The 17,000-nt window shown below is 34.9% G+C and overlaps 2 protein-coding genes across 2 annotated transcripts; both read right to left on the bottom strand.

Annotated features, from left to right (window-relative positions):
- Positions 1–843: 843 nt before the first annotated feature.
- On the bottom strand, positions 844–5,639 carry LOC137747533 (serine carboxypeptidase-like 40). Its single transcript, XM_068487663.1, has 7 exons — positions 5,135–5,639; positions 3,529–3,636; positions 3,157–3,431; positions 1,808–2,068; positions 1,502–1,713; positions 1,282–1,387; positions 844–1,151 (listed from the first exon to the last, which is right to left on the bottom strand). The coding sequence occupies exons 1-7, from the start codon at positions 5,520–5,522 to the stop codon at positions 993–995; spliced, it is 1,509 nt and encodes a 502-aa protein (XP_068343764.1). The 5' UTR covers positions 5,523–5,639; the 3' UTR covers positions 844–992.
- An 8,842-nt stretch (positions 5,640–14,481) lies between these two features.
- LOC137746447 (defensin Ec-AMP-D2-like) lies at positions 14,482–15,169 on the bottom strand. Its single transcript, XM_068486462.1, has 2 exons — positions 15,049–15,169; positions 14,482–14,959 (listed from the first exon to the last, which is right to left on the bottom strand). Exons 1-2 carry the CDS (start codon positions 15,110–15,112, stop codon positions 14,787–14,789), a joined length of 237 nt encoding a protein of 78 aa, XP_068342563.1. The 5' UTR covers positions 15,113–15,169; the 3' UTR covers positions 14,482–14,786.
- Positions 15,170–17,000: the final 1,831 nt, after the last annotated feature.

A 17,000-nucleotide genomic window follows, 5' to 3' on the forward strand; every position in this document is an offset into this window, starting at 1 on the left:
AAGAAGTCGAGGAAAGGGAAGATGGTGCAAAGGATTTCGTGTTGGAGAGAGTGGTGTAGTCGGAGCTTTTGTTCTTGAGCTTCTGCCCGACCTCTTCTTGTCGCCAGGGAGAGAGATATCCATCTTTGCTGGTAATCCGTCGGTAAATTGATTTTAGTAACGTTATACAAAAATATAAACATTCAAAGGGATTTTTGCTTTTTTAATTCTGGAATTTTAAAGGATTTGAGAATGTTTTTGGGGAAATTGGCAAAAATATGCATATTTTGATATTTGGATGCTGAAATGATTTGGTTTTTACATTCTTCTACATAATAAATATGTGACTGATATTTAATTTGGCTAATTGCCTACGTTCTTGGTAATGTATTTTAGTCAAGGACAATGTATCTCTCCCTTAGAGGAAACTACTTATCTCCCGTCTATGGTTAAACTATCTTCAGCAATATATTTACATTAAGGAATATGATTATAAATTGAATATAAGACCTCTCACTTATAAGTAAAGAGAAATACCACTAAATCATAGTAGGTGACAATGATAGTGGTAGTTGGATGTGAGTGGTGACAATAGCTGAGTAAGGAGGGGGTAACAGTAGTTGGAGTGGTGGTGGTGGTGGTGGTGGAGAGTGATTGGTGTTGGCAATGATGGTGGCAGAGGGTGGTTGTGGTAACAATGGTGGTGAGGGTTGGTGGTGGGGACTGGGAGGAGTTGTAATTATTGTAGAATTTTTGGTGTCATAGGGATTTGGTGTACTCCTATATATATCATATGTAGTATTGTTTAATAATTAATCTAAGAAGTCATATTTCTATGTGAGGCATTAGTGTAGCGAGAGGAGATAAAAAATTGCAGTGAACTTTTATTAATTTCAATAACCATAAATTACAAATAGGAGATTGACAAATCAATTAACCTTGTGTGGACCAAAAATATTAATAACAAGGTAGTGACAGTCGAATAGGTAGAAAGATTTGAAGAAATTAGCTAGTTAGTAATATCCTGTAGTATCAGGAAGAGGTGTGCCATCAAGGAAGTGCTTGATGAGAGAAAGTCCTCTTGCAGGCTGATAACTTGGAACTTGATGCCCTGCCTCTCTCACTGTAGCAAAAGTTAGGCCTCCCTCGTACACTTGTGTGTACCCACCAACCTGTTCAACAACACAAATAGAACATCCAAAATAAATATTAAGACTTTGAAGGACTTCTGAAAATTCAATTACTGAAACAAAGAAAGAGTAGAAAAAAATAAAATAAAATCCAAATGTCGTCGGAAATTACCTCTCCACTAAGGAACCAAGCATGCCACTCAGTCTTTACTGCAAGATTCATCTTGTCAATAGAATACTTTGTTGAAGTCACTGGTACCCTCCCATCAATGTCGCCACTGCACTCAATATTTTCATAAAAATAAGATCGTTTGTACCCCCCCCCAACACTAAAACTGCAAGGCCTTCTTTTTCTCAAGTATATATTGAAGAAGAAAACGCCGAAACTTCACCTGAAAATCCACACTCGAAGTCCATTATCCAGGAACTCATGTAAAAGAGGTAGTACGGTTGATGCGCTATCGCCCCAGTTTGTGATTATATCACTACATGGTTCCCAGTCGTGTGACAGTTTGGTGACATTGGCATGGAGAGCTTGTTGAACATCAGGCCGATTCAAATAACCATATGCATAGTACTCACTACACGGATCAAATTCGAAAATCTGCACGACATGTTACCGCAAGATTACGTTTGGTAATTAGCAGGTGTTGCGTATATCTACATGCAGTAAAATTTAGGGTTTTGTTTTAACTTACTGAAGTCCTTTTGGGTTTTGCAGTGAGGTTCGTAGACAAGCATAAAGGGGCATAGATGTTAAAAATATCAACGTAGTAGGTATCTTTATCAGCAGCATCAGTGGCATCATTGCACTCCTTAGGTTGAGTGGTGACATTAGCTGCAAAGTTACAGTACTTGTTTATATTGTTTGCAGTTTTATCTGAAATCATAGCATGGGTCGCAAGGTAGTCGTACGTTCCTTTTGAATCAGTTTCATCATTGATAACTGCATTCCCAATCTGCAAGATGTAACAAAGAAAGCTTTGAGTAAATAAGTGAGATAGGGTATTTGCAATGTTGCTAAAATTTTAGTGAAACGTTCTGCTTCATTGTCATCAGTGCTTTTAACATGTCATGGTGACAAAGTTTTTGGATATTGACCATCACACCGTCAAATGGTGCTACTATATACATATTGTAATAGGTAAATATATATTTGATGGACCTAGAATATAGCACTAATTAATACATGTGCTATAACATAAATGAATCAATAACGTTATGTGACAGTTAATTGTCTCACATAAAAAGTGTGGTATCATAACAATAATAGATTGGTAGTAAATTAACTTGATGTGAATGGTATATACAATAATGAATCGCATCTATTACAGTGAGAAGCCAACATATTGCTCCACATATATAAAAAAAAGAAAATAATTTTCGCAACCCCCTTCTCATGTTGCATGCATCTATTAAATTTATTTATCCTTAATTCTTTTTTAATTTGTTCAATACAAATATATAAAATAACCATGAACTTGTAGTGAAAAAGGAGTGCAAAAATACTTTCGCATCATATAATAACTGATTTTCCACCCACCCACCAAAATTAGGCAACGGGCCCACAACATGTGTCACACTAGCCATCAAAAACAAAAATGATGACCAGACCAAGAATTATGGAAAACCAATAATAAAAGGGATTATATGATGACAAATAGCCTACCATTTTGCACCACCAGTTGGCCAACACTTGCTAGGACCTACCAATCACTCCAATACAAGCATTTTCCTATGGCCTTTTAACAACTTTCACTAACTACCAAGAATCCAAGAACATAGAACCACATGGAGTCTAGGTTCTAATTGTTTGCTATAGATTGTGCTTGCCAATTAATCTAAAACTTAATTATTTTCCAGTGATTTGTAAGCAACTCAATCAGTTGATTAAGAGATTCAATCACAGTTCCGCATTGATGCCCCATCCCCCAATGTTGCTTATTTGTAAAGCAAAATTACTATTTGCCATATATTTGTACTTCCCAATTTTAGAGAGAGAGAGAGAGAGAGAGAGAGAGAGAGAGAGAGAGAGAGAGGCACATACTATAATGCCCTTGAGGTTGATAATGGTCTTGTTTGCCCTCTTATTATGGTTGAGAATGGTATGTGCAAGTTGAGGTACATAATGCCCTGCATAGCTTTCCCCAGAAATATAAAACTTCCTGCCCTTGTATTCAGGAAACCTCTCCAACCAATTCACCAAAAATACATAATTATCTGCAGCTGTGTTTCTATCCCCGCTTGCATCGTAATCAGATGTTCTATTTGAGTAAGAAAAACCCACCCCAGCAGGAGACTCAAGGAACAACACATTGGCAGCTGAAGGAAAGTAAAACATATTAAAAAGATTAGGTAATTTCTGTAAACTTTGAAAATGATAGGCTAATATCTGTTAATTATTTCATATTTATAATACCATGATTCCATGAAAATCTGTTTCTGTAAAGTGTTTTTCCATCGCTGTGGATTCGGAACGGTCCAAGCTCGAGCATTGCTCCATAGGCAAGAGAAGAACAACCAGGTCCTGTGAAAATATTAAGCAATGGCAACCTTATTACATTATCACTTAATTTGTACCATTTGGTGGGCAATAAATTTTAAAAAAGGTCATCAAAGTAACTATTACTTATGTCACTGGATCCAATTAACACAGAATTCAAGTGGAAGTTTGTAGACTAAATTACAATGGTTTTCTAAGAAACTTCTACAATATTACACAGATCTATGAGATGAGTCGGTGCATTGAACTGCTAAATTTGCATGACTCAACTGTGACAATCTCAATATAATAGTTCAAATACTAGGACATTCCATACACTGGTGTATTGCAAGAGTGAGTCATAACAGTCTTATACCAAATCATTAAAAACTAATGGTCGAAAGGATAGGTTAACCCAATTGTGTAAATAAATGATTATTTGGCATGTGGACAATAAAACTATTTGTATTTATCTGATAAATAATTGAGCTGCATGTTATCAACTTATCAATCACAAACTTTTTCAACGTCATATTTAAATTATGTATATTTTCCAACTGAGACATATTAGCTTCATCAACAGAATGAGCGCCGAGATATCCTCCACAAGAGTGAAGTCTGGGATTTAAATCCCAGCCCCCTTCCGAAAATTAAAGAGGGGTGGCAGGATTAGCCATCTGGGGAATGTGAATGAAAGTTGAAATGTTTCGAACAAATAAATTGTAATGAAAATAAAAAGGTGATCATAATTGATCGTTGATAATAAATTATGGTCAAAATAATATCAAGGACGGCCGATACAATATTAAGTACATGAATCACTGTCATTAGTTGACATACGTGATTTTTATATTAAATTTCACACACATCAACGATTAACAGTGAGCCATGTGTTTTTGGTGAGACTATCACAATACAATATGTGGTTGTCAACCTAAAGACAATTAATGCAAATTTACAGGACAAGCAACTGATTAACAATTAACCTTTTGGGTGATGAAAATTATTGTTTAGGGCATCATCAATATATAATTGACGGGTATAATATTGGCTATAAAATATTATTCTTTTAATAATCATATCCAGCCAAAGAAAACTAGGAACCACCATCATCCAAAGGAGTCGTAAACTACAAAGACTCATAGAGTGGAAAAACACAGAAAGATAAGATAGCTTGGAGTAGCTAGTACCATACACAATACGGTTTTTATATTTTTATAAAAGCGATATATTACATAAATTTGTTTAAATTATAAGAAAATAGATTAAAATTTGACTTCAGAAAAATGAGCATATTGATCTAGCCATTTTAGCCAAACTCAAACGTGCTACTTTGTTGGGATATTGGTAGAACCGTTTCATATATTTTCACTCCTATCAATTACCAATAATTACAATAAAGTAAAAAAATGTATACTTTGACAAAGAGATCACAATCAACCACGCAACCACGCCTACTACTTGCAGCAAATGACAAATTATAACACCATCAGTTGAGCTGGTGACTTTGACATTACAATTTGCAAGTAGGATAGTAACTTACCTCCATTGAGCCATAGAAGAAGAGGTGAAGAATCCTTAGCTTTCTCAGCTTCAACTAAGTAGTAAAATAATGCACGACCGGCTTTTTTATCCACCGTAACGTACCCGCCATACTGAGAGAACTTCACGTTGGGTTGTCCAGGCAACTTATCGATCCTATCCTTCTCCTTCAATCCCTCTTGAGTATGAGTTTTTGTTGTGTTTGCGTGAAGAATCGCCACGAAAGGGCTCTTGTCGATGGGGGCGGCGTTCTTCAATTTGGACTTGTAGAGCCGTGAAAGAGCTTCTGATTGCTTGCTTCCATGGATTTGAGCTACAAAGCAAGAAAGAATGAGAAGAGAGAAAAGTGCCAAACAAGGCCTAATTGTTTTCATTTTGATTGTATTCATGGTATTAGTATATTTTCGCTGTCTTTTTAGAGAGAAAGAAAGAATAAAAAGGCTTGTGGGTTTTGGATCCAAAGAGTGAATGATTGTTTTAAATGTTTAGGTTTCACTGAAATTCCCATGAAAGGGTAGGAGAGCTCGCATTTTTATAGACGAAAGTGGGACCAAATGTGTTAGTCACCAATCATGTTACGCCATGTGAGTAGTGTTTGGGAAGTGCTTGGGGTCATTTAAGAGTAATGATATTCTTACCATGTTTTTGTACCACATTTTCATACCATCTTAGGTAGCATTTGATGTGGACAGCTACATCATTTGAATTAATCAGATTTTTAAATTTAATTCATTATTTAATAAACTAATAATTAAGAAAAACTAATTAATTAAATGATGATTGTGGTATACAAGGAGTCTTTCTTATTCCTCTCCTTGGGTTTTGCAAATTTTTCAAATGATGTGGCTATCTACATCAGATGTCACCTAAGGTGATATAAAAATATGATACAAAAACATGGTATGAATAGCATTACTCATCATTTAATAACACATGCAATTAATTAAATAAATGAAAAATTCCAACAAAGAGAAAGTATGACAACCTTAGCTAGTGCAGGGCCGGGCTCTAAGGAAAATCCCCCTTCGTCAAGATTTTGTGTATTAATTGTCACTCATTTCCAAACTTGCCTCAACAAAGTGAGAACAATTTACATATTACTGAGTATACCGTTACTATAACGTTTTGATCGTGGTGTAATCGTGTCAATAAATTGAGAATGATATGTGCATACTATTAACGTTTTTATTATTTATTATATAACCATACCATTTAAATTACCCTCACAAACTACTCATCATTTCGTTAAAAAATTTATAATTTTAGTATTCTTGGTGATGATTAGCTTCCCTCCTAATAAATTTCCCATTTCAAGATGATGATCACAAGAAGTTAATTCCAATAATTTGCGTGGGACTTGAAATGGACCACTTGCTCTTCCATCTTTTTATCTTTCACCCATTTCCATTTCCACCGAGAGAGATGGTACGTACGTCTAAGATAATGAAAAAGATATATATTTGATAACTTGCACTCAATTAGTAGGAAGAATTCAGTTTTTGCACACAACCTTTAACTAGACACATCATTATCATTTCACTGATTTTTATTTTTGCGTATTACATGTGTTTATTTAATTAAATAATTGCGATGAATACGTATGCTAGTTAACCTTTATACTACGATCTATGATATGTCAATTTTTTTGGCCAAAGACCTATATATGATGTAACACACATACTTGCTATAGTTGTTGGCAGTCTTAAGAATGACATTAAGAGCTTGTTTAGGATTGCTTTCATATGGAGGCCACGCCGACCTCAACTCCGCAGTTGGGGCTGCGAGTCAAAAGATTTATTAAAAGTCCAAGCATTTCTTGAAGCACTTGCTTAAAAAGCGCTTATAGGACGCATATTCGCGCTTTTAAGTTTTCTTTTTGAAACGTAGTTCAAAATGCTTCTGGGTCTTAAAAAACATCTACAACCTACATTACATAAAGCGCTGCGAGGGTTCGATTGAGACTCTTTTTGTATGAAGCACTTACATTTTTGTTATGAAGCACTTTTGCTAGTTGAGCTAAATTAAGAGTTAGTCTTTTTTATTTTTCTTTTTTATTTTTCTTTTTTATTTTTTTTTCTTTCTTTTTGACAATGGCATATTCTATTTTTAAATATTCTAACTTACGGTGAAAGGGATTTGAAGTTGAGTGCAAATAGCTTGACTCATCATCCTAGTCAATTGATATAACCAACACACCTGTAACTAGTTTTTATTTTAGTGGTGAGATGACTAAAAATAATAAATGCAGCAATAAAAGGACCAATATAGTTCATTTTTTTCTTGTGAATAATTTTCGGTCTACTCAGAATACGATCAATGTTATGTTACTATTTCACTCAAATAAAACACAAAAGCTTGTTTCTTATTAATATAATTATAAAACCGGAATATATTAATCACATCATTCATTCTTATTATAACACCTAAAATGGTACGTCAAGTATGTTATATTTTTGCTATCCATAAGAATTTTCCCTGACTTATCCTTTATATATGGTAAAGGACAATGTTCTATGAAAGAAAAAGTATATACATCACTCAGTTTATAAAAGAAAATCAGAGAACATGCAGAGTGTCCCACCTAATCCTATTGTAGAAGGAAAGTTCCGGAGTCAACGCATTCTTCTGTCCTATAATTGCCTCGCGTGAATGAATCCTCGCAAAAGGGGTAAGGTCAAAGGATGATGGAGGTTTTTTCAACTAAAATGGTGTATAACTCCTAACTTTAATTTTAAAGATTTAAAATCAATAAAATTGATCTTAAGTTTGTCCACTATTAATCAATTTAGTATTCCGTGAAAAATCTCTGTTAAATAAAGATCAAAATGACAAAAATATTCTCATTTTATCAAATCATTCTGGCCCATTGTTTATTAAATTAAGGGTATTTTTGTCATTTTGATCTTTATTTAACAGAGATTTTTTACGGAATAACCAAAATGATTAACGGTGAGTAAATTCAGGAACCACTTTTATCGATTTCAAATCTTAATGATGAAATTGATGAATTATCAATCTCAGAAACTATTTTACCTACAATACCAACATTGTACCGTATATATGTAACATGTAGGAGATAGATCTCTAAACTAGGGACGATAATAAAAAGGAACTAGGAATAATGGCTATGCTTTTAGAAAAGCACTCTAAAATATATCATGCATTCTTGCATTCGGAGTTGTACATACTCCTTTTTTAAAAGCGTTAATAATGACCTCCGGTTTTCAAAATTCAATTATGTAACTATTTTTATATTTTCTTCGTATTTTTTTATGTCACCTACTTTTCATGATGAGGACCCGAATGAGACGATCTCCTGTTGTCCTAATTTGATACTACTTATATATGTACAAAATTTAGGGTTCATAATAAGTTTATCCTATCTACATTTAGCCGTACCGGATTCTCTTTGCACTCAAATAAATTGAGCTTAAGGATCAAATGATCCGGACCGTTGAAATTTGATCAAATGACTACAATTATTATAACTTTTATAAGGGTCACTTGTTTACAACCGTTGTATCAAATTTCAACAACCCGGATCATTTGTCCAGAAGACTGAGTTTATTTGGATCTGAAGGGATCATGTTCCACATTTAGCTCACTTGTCTTAATTTTTTCACGCATTTTTATGAAAAAGTTGATGACAAGTTTATCCTATCTACATTTGCAGGGATTGTGTCCACATTTGCAGGGAATTGTATGAATGTGCAATCATCACGAAAAAATTTGAGATTTGCTTACAAAATTAATTGTCAGAAATAATTTAACTCAATTATAAGATAATGCAAAATATTTCCTTTCATTAATATAGGATTTATTCTGAACATACCCATGTGTAACGAATTTTCAAGTTTAACACGTGAACAACACAAATAAAAATTTTCAAGTCTGAAACTTGATCATCACAAACGTAATGACATAAAGCATGTAGATAATACAAATAGAATAACGTGCGCATATAACAAAATAATGTGAAGTACGTATAATCATTCAACTTTATAAGTGGGATATAGGCCAGCGCATGACTTGATTGAGCTACCATTGTGTAATTTTTTCTCAATTGACCAGAGATGCAATCGTACACTTCCGCCAATTCCCTTGAATATGGTACTCGGAGAGATCATGTCAGATAGCTACAGCGATCAGATCGCACAATAATTGTTCAGCAGCCACTGCAATTTCAGCCAACTAGCTCTTTCATTCAAAGTATATGAGTAATCACTACGCCATCAGTCCTATAAATATAACAGAATATTAGCCCCTACTCCAAATTCCAATAAATATACCTGTTATCAGTCTTATCCCTTGAAAACAGTTACCTGAAAATGATGAAGAAAATGTGTACGTGGGTGTTTGTTACTTTCTTCAGTTTTTCCTGTTTCATTTTTTAATGGTACAATCTATAAAAAAAAGATTGAAAGAACAAAAGGTCAGAGGATAAGTGGGTTTGGACTGTGATGCAATCTTTGAAACAAAAGTCGAACCTCTTTTTCTTTCTTAGCAACGTGCTCATTTAGAGTTTCTCATTGTATTTTTTCAATGCTTATTCTTATTATGTAATGTTTTATTATGTTTTGAAACCGTTATTTTTAGAATATTTTAAGAAAAAATTAATTATATCTAAAATTGTCTTGTCAATCCTCATCTAATAAATCGTCTACTCTATTTTCTAGCTCACCTTTACAAATTTTAGTTGTCTTTTTGCAAAGTTAATCTTCATATGGTGATCTATAAAGCAGATGATTCTATCACTAAGCAACACTGTAGGATAAAAAAAAAATGAAAAAGTAAAATGAGAAGGTCTGAATGAAAATGTAGTTAACATCTCCTCCTCAATCATAGTGAATAACTCATATAATATGGATTACAATGTACATGATGGGTGGTTAGGGATTCCTTCTTCAAAAGAAACATCTTTTGGCATGTTTCTTGGATGGTTATCGATTCAGGCACAAGGAGCATTTGTCCAAGAGTTTGTTCAATCAACTGTAGCTAATTTACTTTTATAAAATTAGAGTTGGGTACTTAAGGCAATACTCAATAATTGAAGAGATTCTCTAGCCCTTGTCCTTATACAAGGAACTTGACTAAAACTCGAATAGATAAGTTTACATACGTTGGTCCATAACGCTTTGATGTGATATAATTATCTGGAAAACAACACTAAGAAAGATAAGAAAGAACACACCAGACATCTTAACATCGTTGTCAACTCACTACTAAGAAAATATCATTGTACTGACAAATTCTAAACCGACAAAGCAAAATTTCAGAACTATTATGAAATTAAAGTACTTCTTTAACCGTTCAACTGTGATTGAGGTCGATAGAAAAAACAGTCTAACAATAAGATATCGTATTCGCAATTTATTTTCCATTATAGTAATACGTTTTAAATTATGTAATGTGTCTTGTTTTTTATGGATCTTAGCCTAACTTGCAATTTGGTGGGAGTACTAATATATATGGCTCCATATTTTTTTTTTGTTTTTTTTTTAATTTGGCCGTAAAGTCTGTTCCACTCCAGCATTGCTATCATGGGAAGAGACTTTGAGGAGAATTTATTGATAAACAAAAAAAATACAATATGTCAGGAGGGACATGAGGCCAAACCTATGGCTCCATATAGCTAATGCATCTTTTAAGTTAACAGTAGACATATGTCATTTAGTACTACAATATAATGGTATTCATCTTCACTTGTAAGTGAGAGATTAGGTTTGATTCTCGCCAAAGGCGAATTTGAACCACATTATTGCTAGCCCATTGTGAGGCTTAGCCCACCCCCTTCCCCTTAGTGTAGATAATATCGTTTGTTTAAAGAAAAAGTCAATAGTAGACGGCTTCAGTTAATTTGACGCACATCACAGCCTAACCCATTTCTACTAGCCTAATTGAGCTTAATTATCCTCCTCTTGTAATTCCACCCACAATAAAAAGTTATATAATTAAGACGCTATTTTCCTACCCACTATTATTTCTGAAATTCCCTTCTCATGAGGGCGTGAGTTTTTTTCTCCCTTAGTCGTCGTTTAGGATTTTGAAGTCTTCTTGTGTTCCTCTTTATGTGAAGAAATTTGAAGTTCCACTAAGTCTGACAATAAGATAGTAAAATGCATGTAAATTTGTCCCATTCCTTTCATTTTCCCTTGCTTTTCTTCTTATAATCCCTTTCGCACGTACAACGAAACAATCTTATATGAATAAGGTTTACAAGTAAAGGGATTGACTACAATTTACAAACAATAAAATTATAGATACCAAATTCACTGTGCAAGAAAAATTGAAAACAACAGACTGTTCAGAAAAAGTATAATTATCCTTAAAATTGGAAATTTTAATATAGCGTCAACAAAGAAGAGTAAGAATCTACAACAACAACAATAAAATATTATCCTACTAAGTGGGGTCGGCTATATAAATTTTAGAACGTTATTGCGCTCGGTTTTATGTCATATTTTCTGTGAGATCCAAGTAGTCCAAATCTTTTCTTAGAATCTCTTTAGACTGCTATATTTTAATGGAGCATGGATCAATGAAAGAAAAGTCGGAGGAGTGGGTTTAATTGTGAGGGAAAAAAGCTGGAAGTTTTGTGGCGCCATAATGCAGGAATTTCCATGATGTATTTTATCCTTTGCAAGCAGATGCTTTGGCTGCGAAAGAAGGTGAGGTTTGGGCCGCGGTGAGGGATTTTCGAGATGTTTTGATTGAAAGAGATTCGCTTCAGATCGTTGAAGCTTTGAATGACTTTGTTTCCTGCAATCACTAAGGATTTGTGTGCCCATATTTGCCGCCAAGCCAATAATGTGTCGTTATAGCCCAAATATTGGCAGCCGTTGTGAATGGATTGGAAGTCCTCCCAATTTCATTGTAGACCTTCTTGTCTCGAGGATTGCATTTCTCTGTAATCTTGCTTTCATGGCTTTGGCCTGTGATTGACTTGGTCTCGTGAATCAACTATCGTTTTTATAGAAACAGTAATACTTAGTATTCACTGGTGATCAACTTATACATTTTCTTTATGATTTGGCCAAACGAAAAAATGTCACGTTCCTTTTTTTTTTTTAGGTAAATTACATTTTACCCCATCAGGTTTAGGGTCGATTTCAATTTCTTACAACATTTTTTAAACATTTAAATTTCCTATATTTACTTATCATTTTATTTCAATTTCATACATCATTTAGAAAATCTGTTAAGTGATGACATGGTAAATATGGGATCCACATTTATGTTGACGTGGCGATCAAATTTATGCTACATGACAAAAAAATAATTTACCCTTAAAAAAAAAAAAATACCAGCCCAGAAACCCACCCCACCCCCACCTGCCCTGCAAATCCCATCTCCCACACCTCCCCTCCCTTCTCTCTCCCCATTTCAACCTGCACCCAAACTTAATCTCAAAAAATAAAAAAAGGAATATTTGAATTTTAACTTTTACTCTTAAACGAATATTTGAATTTTAGGCACATTTGACTTATTATTCACATTTTTATACGTAAATGAAGCGACATATATCTCACTTAAAATGACCATATCCTTTAAACAAAATGATTGTTTTTACACAAGTTTTACTATGTCTATACCAAATTAACCTAAATTATAGATCATGATTTGAACATTAGGTGTAGAGGAAGATTATGTTGCTTTAGTTAATTTGGCTAAGCCTAATAAAATGAAGTTAAAGCAGAACTCTTGAGGAACTGATGATTAATTGCATTTCAAAGGAAGGGCATTAAAAATACTGAAATTCGTACATAGTACGGCATTACGAAATAACTCACGACGGTGGTACTTAACAAACAAGAACACTAAGAACCATAATAGGGATACGATGTTAACAACCCAACTGTGAAGGCCATTAACTTATTCTAGCTAGTTCCACACTCGTATCAAAGTACCTACGTCCATGCATCCACTGATAATTAAGTGATAAGTGATCAGCTCATCACTAGCTTAATTAATTAGCTAATTAACAATGTTTAGTGCAAAAGCATCTACGGCGTAAGCCACGACAATTGCCTCCGGGGAAGCCCTCAGTTTGGCAAACAGCAGCACAGTTACTTTTACTCGCGCAGGTTCCTTTGAAGCGGTTACTCTGAGACTCGCAGGTCCTACCCTCAGCAACCATCGTCCCTTTAAACAATTATTCCAAACAATAAACGGTTAACATGCATGCTTAAAATCGTAATAATATATATTAGCGACGAAGTTGTTAACAAGATCGAGGGAAAAGAAATATTACCGGTGGCCACCAAAAGCAGCAGGAAGACGAAGGCGGTTGGAAATAAACGCATGGTACGCTCCATTTTATATAATTTATATGTATCTATAGTCGTAACATAATAGCCCTTATATAGACTGGAGATTGAGAAGATAAGATATGTGCATGTGCTAAGCATTATTACTGATGTGATTGGGCCATGCCGTTCACAAGTAAAACGACGACAAAGAAAGAGGGAAGCAATAGGAGCCATGCATTTTTCTGTGCTCAAATGAATGAATAGTCAGTACTTGCTGCAGTGGCATGTCTCTCTGTCCTTTTTCCCCACATGACGGCAATTAATCCAAGTTTTACAGTGCTGTGAAAAATGCTTCTTTTCTTCGCTGCTCCAATGGTAGTCATCAGACTCATCATTTAACTTGATCATGAACATGTTACAGCTAGTTAGGCTTTATAGTTTAGGGTTTAGCCATCTCCAAAATCATAACCAGTAAGATTGTTGGAGAAAATTTAATTCATTATTTAGTACGAGAGAGAAGGAGACAAGTACTCTCTAAATTGATTACCACAAGCACTACCGGTAGTAGCACAAGGGCCAGAAGTTTAGATCCGCCAATCTTGTTACATACCAACTAACGTGACACCAATCTTGATGTTACACTCTTATTAAGGTTGGCTAGGTCATTAAAAAAAATTGTCTAGAAAATAATTTCTGACCAAAGGCCATAATTAAAATAGGTGTGCAAAATAAAAAAAATGAGCCAAACCAGCAACCATTGTCATAAAGTTATGCAAACCCTAAATTATTTCAATGGTAAAACAAACATGTAGAATTAGTACTGAAGCTTTGTGGGAACATGTAAAATTTACCTCTTTTCTAACCTCATCTCTTAGAGACGTGGCAGGCCAATGACCTTTGCCTCATTCTTATAAAATAAGGTCAAAATAATGTCCTCATTTTGCATCTACATGGGAGAAAATTTTCAGTGTGTGAAGAACAAGATTCGGTACACTAAGTTTCATAATACAATTGATTGAATTTTTTTTTTTTTTTTGAGATCAACCAATTGTATTATTTCACTTAGTGTGATAAACCGTGATCCTGGTACAGTTGCAAACGGTAGGGTATTACAAAGACGTTGTTCTGAAATATGGAAGTTACATAAAATGAACATATCCATAAGAGATTACAGAGTAACTCACGCGGTGATAGTTTTTCTTAATAAACAAGAACAAAAGAACAATTAATGATAACCCAACTGTGAAAGATTGGGTTATTAATTTATTCTAGTAGCACACAAGCATGCACGTACGTAGGTATCCATGCACGGAATGATAATTAAGCGATTATTTCATCATGTCACACATATATATCATACATGTATGATTAATGATGATCATCTCATCATTAATTAATAGCTAATTAACAATGTTTAGTGCAGAAGCATCTGCGGCGAAAGCCACGACAATGGCCTCCATGGAAGCCCTCAGTCTGGCAAACAGATGCACAGTTGCTTTTACCCAGGCAGGTTCCCTTGAACTTGCGGCTGTGAGCCTCACAGGTCCTACCCTCCGCAAGCATTGGTCCCATCATCCCTGCCAATTATGGTTATTAAACAGTCCGAAATTAATATGTTAACAAGAGGCAATTTAGCTGGAGAAGAATATGCATATATTTAGGTTACCTGTGGCCACCAAAAGAAGAACAAAGACGAAGGCAGTCGAAAACAAACGCATGGAAGGCTCCATCTTTCTATTTGAAATATATTATATGAGTTAGATCGATGTGAAGATTAGTGACCTTGCAAGCCCCCTGTTATACAGAGTTGTTGTGGAGCTGCCAGATCGGTGCTGTGCCATTCAGAACTATCGAGAAAATTAAAAGTTACTAATTAAAAAAATAATTTTTATAATAATTTATCCTATTTAAAAAAAAATAAAAAATAAAAAAAATAAAAACAAACGAACGAACACAGAAACCCACCGCATCCCACCCCACTCCCACCTACCCTGCAACCCTCCCACCGAAACAAATGAACACAGAAACCCACCGCATCCCACCCCACTCCCACCTACCCTGCAACCCTCCCACCAAAACAAATGAACACCCCACTCCCACCTCCCCCGCAACCCTCCCATCCCACCCTACCTCCCCTGCAACCACGCCCCCCCCCCTCTCCCCAACTCCACCACACCTCCACCGCAAGAGATAGTAGGGTTTAGGGTTTGGTAGGGAGAAACTGTTTATTTCCGTGATCAAAATCTTAATATGCTTAGCATATTGATACAAGATATATACAAGCCTATAGTTGACTTTAAGCAACATAAAAGGTAACTAATAACTCTCGTCATCTTCCACTCTCTTCACCTCCCCTCCCTTCTCTCTCCCCATATCAACCTGCACCCAACCGTAATCCCAAAAAAAAAAAAAAAAAAAAAAAAATGGAGGCCGGTGAAGGTAAGAGTCCAAATCAAACCCATATCAAAAACCCCATTTCAAACAATCCCAAATAAAAAACCCAATTCGGTGGGAACCCAACCAAAAAATAAATAAAAAACTGGAAATATAAACCAGATTCAAGAACAATGGGCTCGGACTGTGAGATTAGGATTATCCTCGTTGTGGGCAGGTCAAATAGGACCAGAGAGGTGAAGGTGGAGAGGTGAGGGATGAGTTGAAATGGGTCGGATCGGGGTGGCGGTGGGGGAGTGGGTTGTGGTTTTGGTTGGGAAGGGAGGGGAACAAACGGAGGGGGAAAAGGGGACAGACGACGAACGAGGATGGATGGGTTGGTGGGTCTCTAGGGAGAGAGAAGGGAGGGGAGGTGAAGAGAGTGGAGGAGAGGGAGAAGGGTCGCCGGGGAGGGGAGGGGGGGTTCTCGGTTGTTTTTTTTTTTTTTTTTTTGGTTAATATTATAATATTTTTAATGCACGTGACAGTCACGTAGAAATTTGGCAGCCACATGATACAAATGTGACAGTCACCACTCACGTCAGTTCTTAACAGATCAATGAATGAAAAATGCAACGAATGTATTATATTGAAATAAAATAGTACGTGAGGTATGATAGTGAAATTTTTTGAAAATGTTATATGAGATTGTAATAGACCTTAAACTTGAGGGGGTAAAATGTAATTTACCTTTTTTTTAACTAACGATATTATTTACGGATGGGGAGGTGGGCTAAGCCTTCTAATGAGCTATTAATAATGTGATTTAAATTTGTATTTGGAGATAATCACAAGTGAATAAGAATATTACCAGATTGTAGTACTAAGTGATTATGTTCTTTGTTTTTTAAAAGATAAAAAAAATTAATTTACATGTTTATTATATTTTTTAAAAATAATAAAATATATGTTAAAATATTATTGAATCAAAATAAAAAGTAAATATATAAAATATTTACTAATGAGTACCTAAATATTAGAACTTCTTAACTTATTCCTATATTCACTATTGAAACGACCCAATAGCTCATGCCACGTCAATGAAATTATTGTTTTACTCAAGTCACTTCACGTAATATAGTAAAGTGCGAAACAAAAGAATATCACAATTGCGAAGAAATAATATGCAACATAATAGAATGGAAAGGTTAAAATGAGATTTTGTATAAAGTCACGCCGATATAA

Source organism: Pyrus communis, chromosome 10 (genome assembly GCF_963583255.1).
Source record: "Pyrus communis chromosome 10, drPyrComm1.1, whole genome shotgun sequence".
In the NCBI taxonomy this organism is placed as follows: domain Eukaryota; kingdom Viridiplantae; phylum Streptophyta; class Magnoliopsida; order Rosales; family Rosaceae; genus Pyrus; species Pyrus communis.

Bases quoted from the DNA above. Each gene is read 5' to 3' on its own strand.
- LOC137747533 (XM_068487663.1), bottom strand. From the start codon at position 5,522: ATGAATACAATCAAAATGAAAACAATTAGGCCTTGTTTGGCACTTTTC. The intron at 3,637-5,134 runs GTAAGTTACTAT...ATATTTTCACAG, and splicing joins TCTTCTATGGCTCAATGGAG to GACCTGGTTGTTCTTCTCTT. The intron at 3,432-3,528 runs GTATTATAAATA...ACTTTCCTTCAG, and splicing joins CAGATTTTCATGGAATCATG to CTGCCAATGTGTTGTTCCTT.
- LOC137746447 (XM_068486462.1), bottom strand. From the start codon at position 15,112: ATGGAGCCTTCCATGCGTTTGTTTTCGACTGCCTTCGTCTTTGTTCTT. The intron at 14,960-15,048 runs GTAACCTAAATA...CATAATTGGCAG, and splicing joins TCTTCTTTTGGTGGCCACAG to GGATGATGGGACCAATGCTT.